General features: G+C 41.7%; 1 protein-coding gene across 1 annotated transcript in view; it reads right to left on the reverse strand.

Moving 5' to 3' along the window:
- The window catches only part of GAD1 (glutamate decarboxylase 1), a 59,684-nt gene that overhangs the window by 11,319 nt on the left and 30,821 nt on the right, over positions 1-17,544 (reverse strand). Inside the window, exons 4-9 of the mRNA XM_044304097.1 lie at positions 16,021-16,263; positions 12,032-12,122; positions 6,305-6,417; positions 4,041-4,156; positions 1,481-1,560; positions 1,043-1,097 (exon numbers count right to left, since the gene is read on the reverse strand). Coding sequence (XP_044160032.1) covers positions 1,043-1,097; positions 1,481-1,560; positions 4,041-4,156; positions 6,305-6,417; positions 12,032-12,122; positions 16,021-16,263 — 698 coding nt within the window. The remainder of the gene's footprint in view (positions 1-1,042; positions 1,098-1,480; positions 1,561-4,040; positions 4,157-6,304; positions 6,418-12,031; positions 12,123-16,020; positions 16,264-17,544) is intronic.

Genomic DNA, 17,544 nt, shown 5'->3' on the forward strand with positions numbered 1-17,544 from the left:
ATGGCGGTGAGCTGTCATGACTCATGTCGACCATCAAGTGCGGCGTGCCACTGTGCCGCACTGTCGCCACTGCCAGGTGCCCCCTGTGAGTATGAAGCCGGCGGACTGTGTGACATTACACATACAAGAAAAATACTTATCTACTCTGCTCTGGACTTCAGTTAACGCCGTCTTCTCTTGTACTTCTCTCAGGCAATCCAGTCATCTGGCGTGCGCCTCATCATCCCGCGAGACCCGGCACTGAGGTCACGGGTCTCGCAGGATCATCTCAGCATGAGGCACAGCGCCAAAGAGGGTATGGGTGGGGGGGGGGGTTTTGCCCCCGGCCAGGCACAAGGGCCCGGACTGGCCGTTAAAATCAGATGCGGCAAGTAGCGGGGCTGCGGACCTTCCTCTGCCCCCCCGCCAGGCCTGGTCGTTACACCCCTGTATACGGCACTGTGCTTGGTGTGCTGAGAGGAGGTCTCAGTGGGGCTCAGGATGATCCATGTGGTTGAAAACGTCGGAAAACCCTTTTAAATGAGCTGTGCTGTTTTTAGAATTAAAGCAGACCCTTATCTTCTTATATGAAAATGTTTTATAGTTAAAGGGTACCGGTCATTTAAAAAAAAAAAAAAATCTGACATGCCATAGTGAGATACCAGACATTTTGAGCAGCGGGGAAGATTCCCCCGATCTCTCAAACGAAGGGTCAGAGGTGCCCTACTGAGTGCTGGGCTCCTTACTCTCTGATGTTGCTTTGTTCTCTTCACGAGTGATGTACGGATTCATAGAAAGGCCACAGAATCCGTCCACCACTTGTTCCTCTCCCTCCAAGCAGAGCCCAACTGAAATGAACGTGGCCCAGCACTCAGCAGGCCATTTCTGCCTCCTCAGTTTAGCAATCGGTAGGGTTCTCACCACTTGGCCCCGCAACGTTCAAAACTTCACACTCACTAGACATGTCAGAAGTTTGTGAAAATGACAGGTACCCTTTAATTCTTGTCTAAAGTCACACAGTAAAGTTTAGCTCCATTCAAAGATTGCAGAGGTCTTTACCTACCTTCTGTTTCGATTCAAGGATTTTGGCCTCCAGGTCTGCAGGAATGATCTTTCCTCTGGAATTAATACAGTCATTGTTAAGTAGGTAATAAAATGGACTGATCATGCGATGACAACTGAGTGATGAAACCCCCCTCCCCAGACTAAACCTATACATTAAGGCCAGCGATCAGGGCAATTAGAGGGAAGAAGCGTTCCTAGTAAATACTTGTTCCTGATAATTGCCCTGTGTAAAGCTACTACCCGATGTACAGTACATTGATCGGGAAAAGCATTGTTTTTGGGCAACAGATCATCCTATGTAAACTGGGATCTGCTGACCAGAAACTAATTCCCTGTGAAGACGAGTGATGGCAGTAGAAATAGCTCATCCCCCATACGGAACAGGTGACCGCCGGCCACGTAAAGCCTTTACACCTAGAATAGCGGTATCACTTACCTCTCATTACATTTGACCAGGATCACGTTCTCTGAACCAAATCCCAGCGCTGCTCCAGTCTTCTTCATTGAATAATGACTCTGAAAAATTCAGTATGTATTCAGATGTAAATTCATTTGTTAGAAAAACTCACACACACATATATAAGTATATCTTCCTTGTTTCCTTCCATATTATCTATCTATCTTATATCTGTATATCTGTCTATCTCATATCTATCTATTTATCTATCTCATATCTATCTATCTATCACATATCTATCTCATATCTATCTATCTATTTATCTCATATCTATCTATTTATCTCATATTTATCTATCTATCTATCTATTTATCTCATATCTATCTATCTATCTCATATCTCTCTATTTCTCTCATATCTATCTATCTCATATCTATCTATTTATCTCATATCTATCTATCTCATATCTATCTATCTATCTCATATCTATCTACCTGTCTCATATCTATCTATTTATCTCATATCTATCTATCTATCTCATATCTATCTATCTAACTCATATCTATCTATCTCATATCTATCTATCTAACTCATATCTATCTATCTCATATCTATCTATCTAACTCATATCTATCTAACTCATATCTATCTATCTCATATCTATCTCATATCTATCTATCTATCGCAAAGCAAGGGAGGCAGCACCAAATAGAAACAAATCGTTAGCAAAAATAAACAAGGTAAAAGCCCAAGGGGACTAGACCATTGCCCAATATACAAAAATGCAAAAAGGCAGCACTCTCAGCAAAATAAAGTAGAAAAGTATACAATTTATGAACCCATGGCATCAAAATGAGAGTGCTGCCTACATTTTAGCTATCTATTTATCTATTATATATATTTTTTAATCAGATTCTCTGTAGCTTTACTGGAGTTACTAATTTTTCAGTAAAAGTAAATTTAGACGTAGAACTTCTTTAACCGTTTTTCTATGTCTGTAAAGGTTCTCATGTATCCAGGTCATAGTATGACAGTAGTAATAAGTCAGAGTACCTGCACTTGTATTTTTTCTTGAACACATTTCACTAGTCATCCGACTGGCTTTCTCAATCAGAGTGACTTGTATCAGAAATCTCCAGCATTAAATACTGGTGACTCAGTGCTTCAGTCATGGAGGTAAAGTGTTGATTGCATTTGCCATGACTGAAGCCATTAGGTGTGATTAAACTTACAGCTCGGCTCTAACACCTCTCCCAAGGCAGTTTAATCACACCTAATAGCTTCAGTCAAGCAAATGCAATCAATATCTTACCTCCATGCAGGGGCGTACCAAGATCTTATAGGGCCTCATAACAAAACTTAGCAATACGTGCACAACAATCACCCCCAGGAAACACATGATTTGTGACAAATGTATTTACATTTCTTTATTTTATTAAGTGGAAGAAATTTGAATGTAACAAAATTGTGATTAAAAAAAAAGCCTCCGTCCACCTCTCCCACTTTATATGACTTCAGGCAAATAGCAAAATACATTGATAAGTCTCCTGCTTTCCTTCTATTATAAGGCTGGCCTGCTGTCTGTAGCCACCACTAGGGGGAGCTCAGTGCACAGGAATTTATGCAGTTACAATTTACTGGGAGATTGAATAATCTCTTTGCATTGAGCTCCCCCTAGTGGTGGCTGTCTGAAAATGCTGTGTTTTTACATTGTGAAGAGGAAGAAGCATTTCTGCTTTGGGCCCCCTTCCCCATGGGTCCCATAGCAGTTGCGTGGTCTTCCCACATTGAAGGTATGCCACTGTTAGGGTTGCTATATCCGAACCCGATTCTTTTAAAAACTAGCTTAATAATATGGGCTCTATCTTACTAAGTAAAGTGTATGTCCTCCACGGAGGTCTTGCTGAAGGTTCTGCAAATATCGCGAGACTTACTTTGTCACTGTATCAAAATACGAAGCTGAACTCGGCTTCGATAATGAGGCACAAAGGTGAGTTTGGCTTAGTATTTTGATAAAGTAATGCCAATACACAAACTGACGTGATAAAGGCGAGATGAAGTAAGTCTCGCAATATTTGCAGAACCTTCAGAAAGCCTCCCTGCAGAGGATATACATTTTACAATAAGAAGAAGCCCATATTATTAATAAAGTTTTTAAACAAATCGGGTTCGGATACAGCAATCCGAACCCTATTCGCTCAACCCTAATCACTGTCACTGACTGAAGCATGAGCCACCAGTATTTAATGTGGAAGAATGATGGTGCAAGCCATTCTAATTAAGAAATCCAGCAGGATGACTAGTGAAACCAACGTCTTCAAGAAAAAAAAGTCTGGTTGCTCTGACTAATTACTAATGTTTTTATCTATATGGACGTAATTGTGTACTGTCCTATGGCTTGTGTAATACTGCTGTTCTATGTGAATATTTGCTCCTACCATGATGATTCTCTAGGAGGAGATTACATGGCTATTGTGTTTTGCGTAGGAGGAATTTGTTCATCATTTTTCTACAATTCTCTGAAATTTGTCGTTTCCAGCACCATTTTAAAAGTGAATCCATGCACGTCACACATCCAACACGGATTGATTTAACTTACATGTTCTGAGGTATAGATTATTAGTTTGGGGACAGAAGCCATGCCTTTGGTTTTCACATCAGGGAAATACTTGTATCGAGCAGCCATGATACTGTACATGTTGGATATCGCTCCTCCTAATAACAGAATACAATAATATAACTTATTGACATGAAATTGATTTACGTGAAATTTTTGTCAATTCCATTGGTTGTCTGATGATCTTAGGGTCATGGAGGGTCACTACAGGGGCCCATATACCTTCAATAGCCTTCAGCCGATAGCTGCCAATATACCTCTGATGATGACTTATTTCCCAAGTGAACAAAAGAATTAGGCTAAAAAAATTCTGATCCTTTTCAGATGATGTCAGACAAAAGTCAGAAGCACCACGTACAATTTAGATTGTTGACCAGTCCTGCTGAAAACGGCAAGTTCAGCTGACAGTATACTAATGTATATTGGAGCCTTTAAGGGGTTGTCTAGACTTTTACAAGTGTTGGTCTATCCTCAGGATCAGTGTGGGTTTGACACCCCACACCCCTGTTGATCAGCTGTTACGGTATAGCTTCAGCACCAGAACTATAGAGCTCTGTCCACTGTGTAGTGAACTGAGCTGTTTACTGCAGCACTGCCCCCTCTGAAGTGAATGGGAACAATGCTGCAGTAACCAGCTCCTGTCCAGTACAAAATGGATGGAGTTGTATAGTTCTGATGCCGAAACACTGAATAAGCAGATTTTAAGGGGTACAGGCTGTCAGACACCCGACCCACCGATCTGATAGTGATGGCCTATCCTGAGGATAATAATGTCAGAAAGTTACAGGCGCTCACCACTTTAGCTCCACATCATTTGTCCAGTAGCTCCAATCTTTCAGCACACGGAAGCCATGGGCCAGCGGCAGCAATATCCAACATTAATGAAATTTCCCCCATGCTTCATAAAACATCCTTTCTTTATATATTCATAAAACACATAGTACAGTACATTCCGCTTAAGAGTTTCGAGCTCCCAATGGGCTCCTGTTCACACTGTACTGTACTATGTGTTTGAGAAAATGTACTAAAGGATCTGTTTTATGAGGCGGAACTTTTGTTCAAGCTAGATAGCCTGAGGATAGGCCATCACTTGTAAAAAGCTGAACAACCCCTTTAACAGTGACCTAGGGTTTATTTAGACAGTGTGGTCAAATATGTATGGAATGGCAGCAACTGTAGGTCCTGTGAGGCCCATGTAGAGGAGAGAACCAGTTACATTTGGCTCCCCCTTGTATTTTAACAATCTGCATCTTTCACAATCTACATCTCTCTACAAACATACAGTATTACCCCCAAAAAAAGGGACATCTTGGCCAAATGGTCCAGCAGCACTGCTATCCTACAAGTGCCTGAAAAGAGGAACAAGGACCATACCCATTCTCATAAAGATGTGGCCATGACTACTCTGGGGTCTACTGAGGTACAAGGTCAGATAGTCAACTGATTCCCTGACTGCCATACAGCTACCTGCAGCTGTCACTAGGTGGCGCTCACTGCATACAGACCTTTACACGAGTTCAATAGTAGATATAAATCTGTATGCAGAAAAACTCCCCCTAGTGGTAGCAACATAGATCCAGAAAACGAGCTGGGGAGTGAAACTTTCTAGTTTCTATGAATGCCTCTGGCCAGGAATGCTGATTAACTAGTATCCAACTGGTGGTGGTGGTGTGTGTGTGTGTGTGTGTGTGTGTGTGTATTGCCATTTTTATTTTTGATATATTGTTGATTTTAATGTAGACCTGGCTTACAGGGTAGCTACGTATAGGTGGCTCCAGGAAGGCATTTTCTTTCTTCTGGTAGACTGATAATTTGCATACAATATGGAATATCTTTTAGCTGTATTCTCTTTGACACTTGTATGGTTTATTTAATTAAGGGTAATCCAATAAATTAAATCGATAATAGGGAATTCAAACACACACACACACATATATATATATATATATATATATATATACAATAAATATTATAATGAACATTGACATAACCTACGCTGAACTCACATTTGTCTGTCTCTTACCCCTTTGAACTTTAAATGATCCATTTCACATGTCTGTAGTTGTCAGGCCGCGTTATCTTGCCATTATTTATTTTGCCGTTTTAGCGTTAGGCTGAAATTATGGCTTTTAGCCTATATTTTATTACCAGTACATTCTCTGCCTGAGAGAATTCTTGTGCGCCGTTCAGTTTGATAATAAACTCCCTATTACTTTGAAAGCAGTAAAGTCGCTTGGGAAACTTACCAGGTGAAAAAATGCCATCTCCATCCTTTCCATTCCAACCAATTATTTCCCTCATTTTCCGGAGTGTTATTTGTTCCATCAGGACAAAAACCGGTGCAATTTCATATGTAAACCTTCATAAAGCAAATATATATGTATCAGGCAAAGCGAGATCTATATCATTTAATAGAAATGGTTTGTAGAGGCAAACTAAATTGGTTCTGGGAAAGTGGAATATTTGGTTCTGTATGCAAAAAAAAATAATAAAGTAACGTGGCTTTATACCCACAGCCAATATAGATAGGTGACGGGTTAAGCTTTACATTAACACAAACAGCACAAACCTAATTAAAAAATATTGAATGCAGTTTTAAAAATCCAAATGTAATTATTTACATCGTACCCACCGCCCCGCAACCCCCAAGGACAACTTGGTTTCTACAATAGAGTGGAGTCAATATCTGTCTGGAGTAATTATAGATGATGACTTTTTTTTAATTAGCCATGACAAAAACAAAAAGATGTTCAACCAGCTGAAATGTCCGTCTAATGGAGAGGGGGGCAGTGTGTAGCGTGCAGCCGCTTGTCATGTACCACTTTCTAGTGATAGAGGGGTCTCATGGATCCAACATGATCAAGCTCTACATTACATTTACAACCCTTCATTAATACTAAGGTGAAGAATCAATGCAAATCAACATTGTGTTAATTTAGATTTATAGGAAAGCGTATTAAGGGACCGGAAAAGTGCAACTTTGTGACAAAAGGCATTCATTAATGTATAGCGTATAGAAAAACACAAGATAGCTGTCTATATCTTGTGTTTTTCTATACGCTATACATTAATGAATGCCTTTTGTCACAAAGTTGCACTTTTCCGGTCCCTTAATACACTTTCCTATAAATCTAAATTAACACAATGTTGATTTGCTAGATGATAACAATAGATAGATAGATATTACATAGAATGTGTAAAAATAGATATTCCACATAGAAGATACAGTATATAGACTAATTACGTAGACATTCCACAGATAGATATTCCATAAATAGATGGAAAATATATTGATAGTAGATCAATAGAACACCAAACAGCTTATTGGTAGATATTTCATAGGTAGAAGATATATGGATATGGGATGGTAGGATAGATAGATAAATAGATAGATATGTAGGTAGATAGACATTCCACAGATATTACATAGACAGAGTACAAATAGGCAGATATTCCATAGACACATAGAAGATACAATAGAATAACAGACTGACAAAAAGACAGCTTTTTCATGGTGGAGCTCTGTGCCCACAGGCATGGGCACCACATCACTCACTTAGCTTCTTCTAGGCAGCTGGCTCATGCTGGCCCACCTATGCCACACTGCAGGCAGCAGCCTGGTTACTAGGCCTCTTCCTGTGTTCCATAGGCTGCATGCTCCCAGCAAACAATCTATACCAGACAATGGCCAGATTTCTGTGGGTATTTAGCCTGAGCAATAGGTCTTTCTAGCTCACTAGATCCTGTAAATGTGGTGTAATTAATTTGTCTGCTTTTGTACCGACTTCTGTCTGACTCCCGCATTCTGACGCTGTGCTGCCTGCCCTGACCTTTGGATTTTTTTTGACCATGAGTTCTCCTGACCTTTTGGTGCCACGCAACAATATCTTTGACACTCATGGGTCAGCAGCCAACCAGACAAACTCTACTCCAAAAGCAGCCTTGTGTATCCCTGCAGCGAAGACCAGATCCCTGTATAGGGGTTAAAGGATAAACACCATAGGCCGCCAGGAGGTGTAGCCCATAGCTAAATCCGTTGGTTGGCACAGCGGTTCCACAACCATTGTCCAGTTTGCTCGGGCCATAAATCCTGCTGACCCACCTCAGATGAGTTTTACCCGAGGTATGTCAGGAGCTGGCTGAACAGCATGACCTCCATAAGAGATTGCTGGATTCTATGCACCACATGTCCACCCGCATGAACGCTTTGCCCATTGCCTTAGCTGCAGCTCCACTTCTGCCTCAAGTCTTGCCTGCTGGAGGTTGCGGTTTTCGTCTGTTGTTGCCCCCATGCTGCTATGGAGATTCCAAACTGTCTTGTGGTTTCCTTAACCAGTGGACTATTTAATTTTGATCTCAAGGGAGAAGAAACACAGTCGGCACTGCACCGTGCGGTTTTTGAACTTCTGACCGGATTCACACTTGCCACGGCTGCTTACGCGGTACAATGGTGGTGCTCTGCTATACAAAGTGTTAAGTTCAAAAATAAAAGAACGAGATGATAGAAGAAAAGCGGCACTAACCAATTCCTATACCAATTTGTCAAGCACTGTTTAGTGCGAAACGGCTGTTGCCTTGGACTGCTGTGCAGTGACCCGCATCTATCATGTTTTTACCTGGAATAAAGCTACTATTGGTATAGGAATTGGTGAGTGCCGCTTTTCTTCTATCATCTCCTTTTTTTTTTGTTTGTTTTTTATCTACAACCACATCTGTTTTCTTCTGACCAGGCCAAGGTGGTCTTTATGATTTCGCTTCTGTCAGGTGAGGCCCTCGCCTGGGCTAATCCGTTATGGGAGAGAGACAATCTTGTGATCAGTAATCTTTAAGAGTTCCTAGCCACATTCTGCAGTCTTTGAAGAATCTGCCTTCTGCCTGCTGCCTTCTGACTTCCACGCTCTGTCCACTGAAGTGATCTGGTATAATGAGGCTTTAGTGGCACATCTGGTTGGGCCTGTCAGCTCATATTAAGGATTAATTGGCGGGACGTGAGATCCCGCCTACTCTGGAGGGTTTGATCTCTCTTGCTACCCATATTAATCTAAGGTTCCAGAAACGTGCCGAGAAAGCCATCCGTGAGATTCCTTCTTCTTCTTCATCTGCACCAAAAGCTATGCAAGTGGATAGACTCAACTTGTCTTAAGAGGAGTGTCTGCATAGGCATTCTCACGGCTTATGCCTATATTGCGATGCCAAGGGATGCTTTGTCTGCACTTGACCTCACAAGGCAGAGCTCCCTTGTAGGATTGAGCAAATTGAGCTTTGGGTCATAGAGCCGAAGTCATTCGTGAAAATACTTAAGTTTGTAATGCTGTTTCCGTAACATAGTAACATAGTACATAAGGCTGATAAAAGACATTTGTCCATCCAGTTCGGCCTGTCATCCTGCAAGTTGATCCAGAGGAAGGCAAAAAAAACCCCTGTGAGGTAGAAGCCAATTTTCCCCACTTAAGGGGGAAAAAAATTCCTTCCCGACTCCAATCAGGCAATCAGAATAACTCCCTGGATCAACGACCCCTCTCTAGTAGCTATAGCCTGTAATATTATTACACTCCAGAAATACATCCAGGCCCCTCTTGAATTCCTTTATTGTACTCCCCATCACCACCTCCTCAGGCAGAGAGTTCCATAGTCTCACTGCTCTTACCGTAAAGAATCCTCTCCTCGTACTGCATTAAAATATATGTGCTCTGTGTAGGAAAACTTTGTCTCAGCCGAAGTTGTGCGAGACTTCGGTAAATGACTTTGGTATTACTATCTGCAAATTTAAAAACATTTTAAAACAGGAATCCAAAGTCGGCTTCAGTAGTGGAGGATTCCTTGGTACAAAAGGCGACTTTGGATTCCTATTTTAAAATGTTTTTAAATATGTAGATAGGAATACCGAAGTCATTTACCGAAGTCTGGCACAACTTTTGCCGAGATGAAGTTTTCCTCCACGGGGCACATACATTTTAATACTGTACACGGAAACAGCATTATAAACAAAGTACGACTTTGGATCTATGATTGTAAGCTCAATTCGCTCAACCCTACTCCCGAGCCTGGGGACCGTAGAAGAGATGAAGACCAGCTCTCTCCAAAGTTGACTTTACCAGTGTCTTTGTCTTGCGGTGGTATGCCGATTACCATTCAGGAGTAGGACTTCCTAAATTCTGGTTCAGATGGAAGCTTCTTGCATTTGGCCTTGGTGAACCAGTACCGTATACCCATCCCTTGCCTGGGGAAGCTCTTGGTGGTGACCTTTGTCAATGAAAAGGCTCTCTCTGAGGCCATCTAGTATGTCACTGAGCCCTTGAAGCTTAAAGGGAGAACCCTATATTTGGAGAAAATGTTCCTGTATGTTCTTCCTGTGTCTATCAAGTCCACTGCTGCTGGGACTGCCTTGGTTCTGTCTACGCAATCCAGATCTCAACTGGAACTTTGAGCAGATTTTTTGTTCTGCCTGTCACTCCTGATGCCTGGCTACTGTGCACTCTGTCCAGAATCCACCTCTAACCCAACATCTGCAAGATCTGCCTTCGGCATATGTTTCTCGTATGGATGTTTTTATCAGGAAGCAGGCTAAAAACCTGCCTCAACACATCTTTATTCCTGCCAATATTGTGCCAATAAATACAATCCTGTTAAATGCCCAGAGTAAAGTTTCTCTTCCTGTATCTTTCTCTTCTGGGGTACCAACAACTCTACTGCCAGTAATTTTTTTCAAATTTGGAGTGAGAGGTCTCCTGTATTACAGGCCTCTGGTAGTGTGAGGAAAATTTCTGAACCAGTCATTTGCAGCCAGTATTCCAGATGTCCTGCTTCTGCTGTCTCTAGTCAGGTCCTGAGGAGAGATCCTGGGAGAATATTGCTGCCCCTGCTCTTCTATAGGAATTTCTGCAAGCCTTCAGTTGAAAAGAGAGAGGGCATGGGGGGGGGGGGGGGAGGTGGGTAATTTCATGGCAGTGCTCTACGTCCACCACCATCCTGTTATCCCGGGTGGGAAAAAAATCTGTTTTATTTTTTTGTCGCCATATTTTGACCCCTATAACTTTTTGGTATGTTTATGGAGCTGTATGGGGGCTCATTTTTTGGGTGTGTATGGCTTTTTGATCACTTTTTATAAAATTTTTGTAGAAAATGAAGCGACCAAAAACGGCAAGACGCTTTTTTCCATTTTGCTGTTTGCCATATGGGGAATATGTTTTAATATTTTTATACTATGGGCATTTTTACACTTCGCAACACCCATGATGTGTATTTTTTTTATTTTTCTATTTTGGGAAGGGAAGGATTTGAATTTTAATTTTTATTTATTTATTTATTTTTTCCCATAGGGAACTATAACATGCACTCATTCAATTGCTAATCTATGCAGTAGCACTGGAGTCTATGAGAAAATTGCTTGTTTCCTATGGAGCCCTATTACAGGCAAGGGCTCCATAGGAAATACTATGCAGCAGCCTCCTGTCATTCACAAAGACAGGGGCTTCTATACACAAGCTCCGGCTCCTCCGATCGACACACGACGGAGCCGGAGCACCACCGGAAGTGCACGCTTTTGGTTTTCAGCGCGCTCAGATGCCGTCGTCAGGATTGACCACGGCATCTGAGGGGTTACATTTCTACGATCGGCATTACTGCCGGTTGCGGACATGAGCCGCGGGTGTTTGCTATAAGACGCAGGCGGCTACCTGTATCTATGGCGCCCGCAGTGCTCAGGAGAGGGCGCCATCTTTAAAAACCCGGCCAGCACCCTACTATTACGGTGCTGGTCGGGGAGGGGTTAATGTATAAACAGTGTGCGGTAAGCTCCTAAGCTCCACCTAGTGGTGGCTGCAATTATTTAGTGCAAAGTCCTTGCAGAAGATTTGGTGCTCTGTAACAGAGAAATTGAGCTTCAATCTCTATACAACTATATAAGGAAGTTAAGTAGAACAGATGGTTGAACCTTTTCACATTAAAGCAAAAAGGGAATTAATGAAACTTACATGTTTGTATTTGCCGTTGAAGTCAACCACTCCCCAGCCAGACCAATCATATCCAATCCGGTTGACAGCTGATTGAAAAATCTGGGATGACCTATGAAGTAGAAGTTGATATTGTCACTAAGTGTTACAGAATTACTTAGAATGACTCCTTAAACGTCTTATAGGGGTTCTGTACTTATTGCCATCAATATGTGATTAGTGTGGTCCTGACCAATGTTACCCTCCCGGATCATAGTAATGCAGAGGGCGCTGTGCTCGCGGAGGTGCTACAACCCCTTCCGCTTTTCCTAGACACAGTTTGTGTGTTGTGTCCGATATTGCAGCTCAGGCCCATACACTCTCATAGGACTGGGCTGTGATACCAGGCACGACACACAAATGATTTGGGCACTGTATCTGGTGAAAGTCAATAGGGCTGATACACTTTACTGCGTATGCTTATCGTTATTCATATTATGTACCCATTGCTGTAAAATATAAAGGGGACCCTGTCCACGAGTCTGGATTTGTCCTCAGGTGGCACCCTGCCCTTATGGGTGGGAAACTGCAGTTGGAACAATCTGTTTCTTTTTATGCCTAGAGCCCCATGCACACGACCGTATCAGTTTTGCAGTCTGCCATCTGCCTTTTATTTGCCGATCCATTGTTTTCAATGGGATCATGGCCAGTATTTTGCAGACAAAGTCTATCTTTTTGCGGAATGGACATACGGATCCGGAAAGCATAGAGGTGATCCGTGTGCTTTCCGCATCCGTATGTCCGTTTCACAAAAGGATAGAAAATGTCCTATACTTGTCCACAAAATGTGGATCGCAGATGGGTCTACAAAATTTGCAACAAATGTGGATGCAACACAGACCACATACAACTTTTGCGCAGTCGTGTTCATGAGGCCCTAGAGCAGGCATGTCCAAACTGCGGCCCTCCAGCTGTTGCAAAACTACAACTCCCAGCATGCCTGGATAGCTTTGCAACAGCTGGAGGGCCGCAGTTTGGACATGCCTGCCCTAGAGGGATGCAAACAGCCTCTTAACCTCACACTACACTACATGCCACAGTTACCATGTTGGCCGTATGGATTGAGGGGGCAAATATAACATTCTTGACCTGTGATATAAACAGAAGAGATGGCATTATAGCAAAAATCTAACTGTGGGCCACTCAAATATGGTGCACGGTTTCACTGGCCAGCACATAAGGACCTGATCAGAGGGGATGGGACCAGGTTTGACCCCCACGCTGTCTCCAAGGGCTCCATAGCAGCCATATCATCTACCTCTACGGCCCATACATCCTTGTTATTCTGCAGAATACTATGTAACAACACAGGAGCAATCAAACAGAGATGACTCTTCTGGCTAGTTCTTCTTCCACAGGACCACAGGTCATACAAGGACTACTGGGGAGCGCACGCTCTAATGTAATGGGAAGACCTGACATCTGTGCCTATAAATGTATTTGGCAAACAAAAAAATAATAAAAAATATTCCGTGAAATGCGATGCACTAAAAGAAAACCTGTACAGGCCATATACTGCTCCATAAATCAGATGGCCGGGTCATGAACAGGTTGTGCAATATTAGCAGCCTCCTAATCTGCCATCACTGACATGCCTGCCTCTAAAAAATAAACTCCGGCTCCGGCTTTGAAAAGCTTGGGGGTTATTAATGCTAATGACAGAGAAGATTACTTTAGGAGCATGTACTAGAAGGGCTGCCATTAGCTTGGAGTGAGCCGCTTTAATTAGCTGCACTTTCTGATTACAGTTAATGATGTGAAGAGACAAAAATTCAGCAGATTCAAGTAGATATATATATATATATATATATATATATATATATAGGCACCGACAGACATCATAAAGATATGGTAACAGTGAGATTGTGTCCCTGCCCATCAGTAAACACACCTGGACGATAGAGGTCATGCTTACAATCGGTACATCTGCCTGGGATGAGTGTTTACTTGCAGCAGCTGCACGCCCTCTATTGTCTCCTATACAACCGCACCTAGTTAGTAGCTGAGTCATATCATTCTTGCACATACTCAGCAATGGCCTTTAATGTTTCGCTCGGTTGTCTGCAGATCCAATAAAACCAATAAAACATTTGGTTCATACACGGCCGATCTGTGACAGCCACCTGCTGCTGCAACCGGGACAAAGAAAGTTGGATATGTTGGATGTGTCACCATAGATAATCTGACAGCCTTCTTTCAATTCATTCCCCATGTGGATGTGGTAGATAGTTTAAGGAAGAGAGTTGAACGGCACACCTCTAAGATGAAGACGGCGCTCAGTGGTAAAATGGATACATATAAATCTGGAAAAATCCACGGCACTCCAAGTTCTGTTACATGAATTTCTTATTTATTTTGTTTTGTTTTCAATCCATCCGGATAAGGTTATATTTCAGCCACTGGCCAACGTTTCGGTCTAAACCTAGACCTTGTTTACGGCCTTAATCATGGTAGCGATTAGTATGCAAGATGGCGCCATCCTGCATACTAATCGCTACCATGAGTGAACAAGGTCTAGGTTTAGATCGAAACGTTGGCCAGTGGCTGAAATATAACCTTATCCGGATGGATTGAAAACAAAACAAAATAAATAAGAAATTCATATAACAGAACTTGGAGTGCCGTGGATTTTTCCAGATTTAGATGTGGTAGGTGGCGGTCCCACCGGGATGGATGGATGTTGTTGAAACCCTGTTTGGAGATAGGTGTGGGTTCCATAGGTGGGGCCTACAATTATCAGGCATTCATGCCATATCCTATACATGTCCCATAAATGTCTATGGTGAAGGGGTTGTCTCACAATGGGTTATATAGACATCATGGGGGCGGAGGGGGGGGGGGTTCCCTAGTCGCAAGTCTCCACTAGATCCAGACGGGAGAACGGCCAAGTGGCTCACTCTTTGGCTGGCCCGACCCATCTACATATTATTATAATATGATTGAATGTGACATAATTTCAAGCCAACTATGGGCAGTCCTTCAGAAAATGAAAGTGTCCTGTGAAACCGCCCAGCCTTAAAAAGATTTTTTTTTTCATTTTCCTCTGACAAATGCATACTTATTTCTTTAGTCAATCAGCTTTAGACCAAGAAACACCTAAGGCAATTATAATAACTTTATGGCTTATCCATCCAAAACACATCAGGAAATGCATCCTGTATTAAACCCCACCCGATTTTACGGCCATTTTGATTTCTTTAAGGAACGTTAACCATGCAATGATTTGTCATTTTGAACTTGGCGTATTAAAACGCTTCTCGTTAAGATTTAGACGGCACATTACGTGAACAGCTTCATCTGATTATCCATAAAGAGGATAATGAACGCAGAGCTGTCTGAGAGTCTACGCTTCACGTCCCACAGAGGGTCTATATATCCAGGCCCCTAGTGTACAGGAAGTGCAATCCTTTCACACGCGCAGCTGTTAAACCTAATGAGATGATTCCCTTGGCATATCTTAAGTTTGGGTGTTTTTGTTTTGTTTTGTATGAAAATAACACACTCTTTTTAGTAAAACGTTACTAAAGGAGAGACCTGCTGCCTCCTGTAGAACCAAAGACTCAGCAGATGCTCCAGGGTGTTGATTCAAAAGGCCACCCTGCGCCCCTAAAGGCCAAAACATTTTTTGCATTCTGTTTGCAATTTTAGTTGACATATCCAAAAGAGCTGACCATAGGTTATCATGTTGTATTGTTATCTGACAAGCTTTTTGGCAAGTCCCTATGGTACAAGGGTCACCACTGTAAAGATCTGGGGAAGGTGGGGGGGGGGGGGGGGGGGATTTGCTGCTAGGAGTTTCTTGGTCCATCTCCTGTATAGGGTCATAGTTGTATAGTGCCAGTACAAAATCTATATTGCAGTACTCAATATAAAAGTGTCATTTTATTCCACTTTTTTTGTAACTATTCCTAATTATGTTCAATGGTGGTCATGCATTTACTTATTTCTGACAGTCCATTGAGGTACCATACCTGTCCTGACTCCATACTTCAGAGTATCCCTGCAGTCCACCAGGATCTGCTCAAGGGATTCAGGGTTGTCCGACAGCTCCAGATTGAAGCCCTCAATTCCTTCCAGAAGCTGGTGTGGATGGTGGAAGTCTAGGACTTTGGTGGATCTATCAAAGGTTTTCTTTACGTAGTTCATGAGAATGTCAACCACCTCTAGAAGAAACTGCATGGTGGGTTCTTCTCCATTCTTGGCAGGCAGTAAATCTGTAGAACAAACAAGCTATTAGCAGGCCGGCCTTTAAATCTGAAGAAGCAGAAGATGGATCACCAAGTGGCGGCTGTCAGCTAGGTGCTGGGATCTTTATATATGACTTGGGCTAGGAGAATACAAATTGTCTGTGCACAATACTAAGAGCGCTATCACACATCACCCTGACAGTCATAGCCGTTTCTCATTTGGAATTAGCCATATTTCTCGGTCTAATCTCCTCTCGCGACCAATCATCTCTGTGATTAAGCATTAAGGCATTATACAAAAATTTTGGTTTACAAAGTAACAGATATTTTTATTGTAGGCAGCAATGCTTCATTTACTTCAGATGAGCTTCAAGGCAAACCCGTACTGAATACTCCGGGTTATAATATTTTGCAACAGAAATTAAAAGAATATATTGCATACCCTATAGCATTAGATATCAGTACTATGAACCTATGAGAAGTCAAATCTACCCGTCATACCTAGCAGGTAATGTCAAGTAGCAAAAAACAGTATAAAATATGGTTAGTATAGGGAATAATGTGTAAGTAAATGCTGTATAAGGAAGTTGCTAGCAAAAAAAAAAGCACTACGGGTTCTGCAAATAAAGGTTAACCTTTGTATAATGAAAAGTTATATATTGTTTCTTTTTGTATCAATTACTCAAAATTTCCAAAATCTCTGCCATTATTGTTTACTTCCAGCGAAGCCATGGTTTATTTGCTGAAACTGCAATACCCCTTTAAGTGTATAGAATCGGATAAATACTGTCATCATACATAAATGAAATTTTCAGGTGTTTTATAACGAAGATCTGAACAGTCTAGAACAGGGATCAGCAACCTCCAGCTCTCCAGCTGTTCTAAAACTATAACTCCCAGTATCCTCCTTTCACATCTATGAGAGTTACAAGAATAGATGAGTAAGAGTGCATGCTGGGAGTTGTAGTTTCACAGCAGCTGGAGTGCCTAAGGTTGCTGATCCCTGGTCTAGAATATAACATGCATTGATTGCAATAATAATTAGCACAAAAATAATAAAGGATTTGCAAAACTTTTCAAAATTGAAAATATTAAAATGTAAACTGTCTAAATGTTAAGGTAAATAATGCAACATATGGAAAACTAGAATTCAGAACCCAAAGGATCAAATTATAACAAATGAGTCACTCAATATAAACTTCTAATAAAAATATATTCTTCAGGAAATAATGTTTTACGTTTTCATTGATAATTCAAAAAGTTGACCATCATGAATATGAAGCTTTACCAGCCAACGAGTGAAAGAAG

The sequence above is a fragment of the Bufo gargarizans genome, chromosome 8 (genome assembly GCF_014858855.1).
Source record: "Bufo gargarizans isolate SCDJY-AF-19 chromosome 8, ASM1485885v1, whole genome shotgun sequence".
Taxonomy (NCBI): Eukaryota; Metazoa; Chordata; class Amphibia; order Anura; family Bufonidae; genus Bufo; species Bufo gargarizans.